This window comes from Olea europaea, chromosome 21, assembly GCF_002742605.1.
Source record: "Olea europaea var. sylvestris chromosome 21, O_europaea_v1, whole genome shotgun sequence".
NCBI classification, from domain to species: Eukaryota; Viridiplantae; Streptophyta; class Magnoliopsida; order Lamiales; family Oleaceae; genus Olea; species Olea europaea.
The window spans coordinates 13117701-13123788 of NC_036257.1; the positions used below are offsets into that span (position 1 = coordinate 13117701).

Here is a 6088-nt window from a genome sequence, read left to right on the forward strand (position 1 = left end):
GCATGGTATGTCAACAGGTTAAGGCAGAACACCAAAGATCGGCTGGATTGTTAAATCCACTGGACATACCCGAATGGAAATGGTAAAATATCACAATACACTTTGTGGTTGGATTCTCGAATTCGACAAGAGGAAACAACGCTGTATGGGTAATAGTGGATCGATTAACAAAGTCAGCTCATTTTCTTCTAGTGAAAATGACATTCAGTTTAGACCAATTGGCACAGTTGTACATTGAGATTACATGGCGTACCTGTGTCCATTGTGTCTGACAGAGACCCAAGGTTCACGTCCAAATTTTGGAAAAGTCTATAAGGAACTATGGGAACGAAACTAAACTTTAGTACAACATATCACCCTCAGTCTAATGGTCAATCTGAAAGGAGCATCCAAACTTTGGAAGACATGCTGAGAGCATGTGTTTTGGATCTAGGGGGTAGTTGGGAGTCATACATACCCCTAGTAGAATTCGCATATAATAACAGCTTCCAAGCAACTATCGGGATGGCACCGTACGAAGCTCTCTATGGTAGAAGATGTAGGTCCGCTGTTCATTGGGATGAAGTCGGGAATAAGAGAGTTTTGGGACAAAAATAATTGAAAGGACAGTTGAGGCAATCGATAAGATCCGTATAAGGATAAAGGCAGTACAGGATCGACAAAAGAGTTATGCGGATACAATGAGGAAGGATTTAGAATTCAAAGTTGGAGAAAAAGTGTTTCTGAAAGTGGCACCGATGAAAGGTGTACTTAGGTTTGGCAAGAAATGAAAGCTACGACCCCGCTATATCAGACCATTCGAGATACTTGATAGGATCGGAAATGTAGCCTATCGGATAGCTCTCCCACTTGGGTTATCGGCAGTGCACAACGTGTTCCATGTATCAATGATTAAGAAATACGTGCATGACCCTAATCATGTAGTGAACTATCAGTCCGTGGAAGTACAAAAGGACTTATCCTATGAAAAGGTACCAATGAGGATATTGGATCGAAAGGTGCATAAACTAAGGAACAAAGAAATTCAATTGGTCAAAATACAATGGAATAATCATGAAATAGAAGAGGCCACTTGGGAAAGGGAAGAGGAAGCCAAAAACAAGTATCCAACACTATTCGTCCAATCAGAAGGTAACTTTCGAGGACAAAATTTTAATTAAGGTGTGGGGGATGTAGAACCCCAAATAATTTTAAACACCTTAGTGGCACTAAGACATGAATATTGGATGGCTAAAGTATACTTCAGATTTTTAGTCTCATTTGAGACCCATTTACGACATAGAAAACATTCAATTTGGAAAATGATATCTAAAGAAAAGTTGTAGCTCTTTGAGTTAGCTTTCCAACTCACTTTGAATTACCTCAATCGAATATTGGGAGAAGAAGTTATGATAGAAATACTAAAGGCTGTACAGTATCAACTGAAGTACAAAAGTCAAATTCCTACATGATTTTCTCGCACCTTTTTAAACCTATAACTCCCACATAAATGGCACCCGTATTAATGAATATTAGGCCCTTCACTTGCCCTTAAGTTGTGAGATTTTCACTTATAAGTAGGCCCCAACGCATACACATTTTTCACATCAAGACAAAAGCTTCTAAGCATAAAAGAGAGAGTTTTCGAGTCTAGAAAAAAGAGAAATGAGAGGGAGGAAAATTAGTTTTTCCTAGAAGTTTTGGTGTTATCAAGAAGTGTTTTCTAAGCATCAATTCTCAATGGAGTGTTTTTTTTTTGAAATATCAAAGGAGTGCATTTTCAACAAGATTCAAAGCATCAATCAAGATAGGTAGAGGTTCAAAGTGTTAATTTGTGTTAAGTTATAAGTTTCTAGCAAATGAAGATTTATGTTAATGTTTGTATGTCTAATGGTACCTCCGGGTACGGCATGTACTTCCAGTCGAGGCGTCGTGTTAAGTCATGACTCAACGTGTTTGGGATTCTACCGAAAATCCTATTATGAAAAAGTTTCTAAAATTACAGTTTTAAAATGTATAGCTTGATCACGAATGCACCAATGATATCTATTAAGTTTTTTTAACTCACGGGTTTAATCTCTTCTCTAAAAATTGATATGGTTCTACCTTGAGCCTGAATGATGAAAAAGATGGAGAGTGATGCAACGAGCCCATAGAAAATCCGGTGAACAAGTTATTTAAATTTATTTTTGTGAACGTTTTCAATGTTATTTCTTTAAAGTATTTGAATAACGCTGAACGCGAGAACAAGTTGTGTTTTCTTCAAATAAATTACGTTCCGTTATTTTTTTTATTCAGTGTTTTATTTAAAGTATTCGAAAGGTTGTTGTTAAAATTATCATTGTAAAAATTAAGTTTCCGCTAAAACATATTCTCCTATAACTAAACTACCGGTTAGTTAAATAAAGTAAGTAGCGTTTCGATCTACAAGGGGTCGGGGCGTTACATGGACACAGCCGGCTGTTTCCAGTCACCCTGGATAATTGGACCAGCTAGAAACATCCGGCCCAGATTTTTTGGCCAACCGTTTAATCTGGAATTTACGCTCGAATTTTTTATTTTTTCCCCTTTTCAATGAAATAATGTTTAAATATTTATTTTACAGACACCTATAAATTTTTCCTGTAAAATATATGCATACAGAGATGATTTTTTTTGCTATAAAAAATTATACATCTGTGTTTAAATACTGTAAAATTCGTCTGCCTTTATAAAAAAAGATTTAAAGATTTAAACAGTAAATTTAACTAAAACAAAATTAAAAATACGCATTTACCCTTACCAATTTTCAGTGCCGACTGTGATTATTGTTTCTTTGTTGAACTTTTGATAATTTTGGGAGATTTCAATATTCTAGCAGATAGAAAGAAAAATTTCTTTTTTACTATATTGGAAAAACTGATAAGCAAAATTGATTTTGAAATTTACGTATGGAAGTGACTGAATTTATTTAAACTTTTAAAGGTATTATTATCTTTCAAAGAATTAATATATTTTTATAATTGTGAAATATAAATAAGGGTACAATTGTCTTTTTATTGACAAGAGGCCAATGTGATCAATACAAAAAAAAAAATAAAATGATCAAACTACAAAATTGATTGTTTGACTAAGCCAATTTAAAAAGTACCCCACAGCTACCTGCGCGGCTGCGTGCATTTTATTTTGTAAAGTTATATAAATTAAAAAGAAATCATTCTTTATTCGCCTACTTTATTCCTGTGTTGCTTGTTTCGGCAAATTACCCTGGTTTCATTCCGTGATTGAAGCCGAATGCATAAACAGAGAATCGGGAACTCCATGTGGCACCTTCAATGGTTTCTTCCAGTGTAGAAACACCAGTTTTTATCAATACAAATTTGGGTACTCGAATTTCTCTACCTATTTTCCCAGATATTACAGCTAAGGAGTTCAAGAGTAAGTAACTTTTCGTTATTTTCAATTTCCATTCATCTTCACCATTTACTAATCTCTCTCTCTCTCTCTCTTCAATGGTTTCTTCCAGTGTAGAAACACCAGTTTTTATCAATACAAATTTGGGTACTCGAATTTCTCTACCTATTTTCCCAGATATTACAGCTAAGGAGTTCAAGAGTAAGTAACTTTTCGTTATTTTCAATTTCCATTCATCTTCACCATTTACTAATCTCTCTCTCTCTCTCTCTAATTTTAATTCTGCATTTGCTTAGTTTCACAATGTGAAGAAATTATACCAAAATTAATTTTTAATCGGTGTTAACCTGCTTAAAAATCGAAACTTTATGGCGGAAATGGAACAAAGAATCAGTATTGAAGAATAGCCGGATGAAAAACTTTCTGAACTTGTGCACAAGTGGGAAGTAGCTATTGTATTTGCCTCAGAATTTGAATATCGATGCCCTTCCTTTTCTGTGCAGGAATTTGAGTTAATAAGATAAATGCTCATTAAATTTTGTCCTGGGTTACTACTTACTCGTTGAACAAAAAAAGTTGCTCACTCCACCCATTGCTCACTCATCTATTCAAATTATTTCCCATTCATCACGGTAGAAGATCCGTTACTCCGACTCGACTGAACAGAAATGGCCACATGTGATGAAATTCGACGTGGCAATGTGAATTCATGTAACTGGGCGCCAACTAAAATGACACTTTCTTTGTAAGTTTCCCAATTTTACAAAGAAAGTGTCATTTTAGTTGGTGTGTTTCAGTTGGCATGAATTCACATCGCCAAGTTGCCACGTCTTATTTCCATTGACACATGGCAATTTCCGTCAAGTCGGAATAATGGATCTTACCATAGTGATGGATGTTTAACAGTTTGAATAGACGAATGAGCAATGGATAATAATTTTTTGTTTCATACGTAGTACCTATGACAAAGTTTAATGAGCTTTCGTTTCATTAAACTTTCGGCTATTTGGTTGTGTTAATTATATTTGTATCTTTTTCTTGTATGGGATTAAAATTTATTGCACGCACTCTCGAGGCAATTTTTTCGTGAAATGTTACCACATTAATGTCTTTAAGGAACCAACTTTGACCTACATATTTTTTTCTTGATGAGGCACACTCTTTGACTTGAAAACTACTAGACATTGGAAGAGTTCCTCTTTTCCCGAGAACGAGTCTTATTTAAGCTTTCCAAATGGTAATCAATCTCTCAGACACTTATTTAGTTATCTTTTATGATATTTGTTCCTGTTTAGGATCATTGTTGTGGCCAAGCTTTATTTTCTATCTCTACTGTATGTTCGTGATATCAATCAGACTTGAAATAACCAAATCTTTAGCCTGTCCACAATGCCAGGCATTAGATATTGAAGATTTAACCAATGGAAACAAAACTTGGCTTAAATGAATTTCAGCAAGCAAATCAAAAACCGTTATTTTCCTGGTAACTTATAGTCGATGCTGGCATTCTGGTGGACTTGAATAATTGTCCTGTTCATCTTCTATTACTGTCTAAATGACAAGTGTTTATTATATAACTTGTGTTGTTCATTGGTATATGTCGATTTGTGTTAGTGCTATCTTATCTTTTATAATCTCAACTACCGTGACGTAGATGTACCAAGGTTATGAAAGCAGAATTGTTTCATAAATATAGAAAATTTGGAAGGAGATAGAAGAAAGCAATATTTGGCATTAATAATGACATGGATTCTTGAAAAAATACTTTGGCTCCTTAAGATTGCAAAAAAGTAATTAGTATCACTTCTTCATTGCAGGAAAGCTTGAAAAGGCACATCTAAGTTGTTTCCCAGAAGTGGGGAAAATCCGGGTAAATGGGTTACTGGTATGCCTTGTTTCCTTCATTTCTTAGTTCAATATTTTTAATGGAAATCTACTCGTCTTTTCGTTGGAATTGGTGTTTCTTTTAAACATAAGCTTCATTTTCTGGGAACTATAACAGGTAAAGAGGAAATCATACCACTACCACCTTTCCGAGTCATTGCCTCTCAAATATGCTTTTCAGGGCTCAAGAGGTGCTTGGTTTCTCCAAATTGAAGCACATAAAAGGGGCATTTCTAACAAAATAGATTCAATCAAACGCAATGGCACTAAAGGTTTCATTAATATTTCCCCTGGTGATGGTGTTACTGGCCCATTTGAATTCAACGGTTTTATGTGCAGTGATAAGAATAAGTTGAAATTCAAAAGGAAAAAGAGGAAGATTCTTGAAGGTTCCTACACTAGACAGTTTCTGGAGAAGGAAGAAGAGGGGGAGAGAGTGAAGAGAAAGCTCATATTTGGATGCTCAGAACAAAGCTACAAGCAATGCCACCTTCTTTCCGAGAGGCTTGGTCAAGCTGCAGTTAATTGGAGCAACAAGTGGGATTCCCATGCAGCAGAGGCACCTAGCGAGACGTTATCAGAATCAATATCAGTTTCAGGAATTATCAAGAAATACTTCTCAAATAATGATGAAGTGACGTCAAGGTCAGGTCTATCTTTTGCAGCAGTCCGGAGTAAACATAAAGAAAAGCCAAAGGCTATAATAGATTGCAAGTTCGCGAACGTTCAGTTGGATGTAGCTTCACCAGTCACATGCAAAACACCTCTACAAATGCCTCATTCTCCATGGAAAGACAATACTAGTTCTGAAGCCTCGAGTTACAAATGTAAA

The 6088-nt window shown here is 35.4% G+C and overlaps 2 protein-coding genes across 2 annotated transcripts in view; both read left to right on the forward strand.

Annotated features, from left to right (window-relative positions):
* The window catches only part of LOC111370141 (ABC transporter C family member 3-like), a 2263-nt gene extending 1800 nt beyond the window's left edge, over positions 1 to 463 (forward strand). Inside the window, exon 4 of the mRNA XM_022991839.1 lies at positions 434 to 463. Coding sequence (XP_022847607.1) covers positions 434 to 463 — 30 coding nt within the window. The remainder of the gene's footprint in view (positions 1 to 433) is intronic.
* Positions 464 to 3186: 2723 nt separating this feature from the next.
* Positions 3187 to 6088, forward strand: part of LOC111370142 — a 6656-nt gene continuing 3754 nt past the window's right edge. Inside the window, exons 1-4 of the mRNA XM_022991840.1 lie at positions 3187 to 3296; positions 3474 to 3573; positions 5190 to 5257; positions 5375 to 6083. Coding sequence (XP_022847608.1) covers positions 3294 to 3296; positions 3474 to 3573; positions 5190 to 5257; positions 5375 to 6083 — 880 coding nt within the window. The 5' untranslated portion in view covers positions 3187 to 3293. The remainder of the gene's footprint in view (positions 3297 to 3473; positions 3574 to 5189; positions 5258 to 5374; positions 6084 to 6088) is intronic.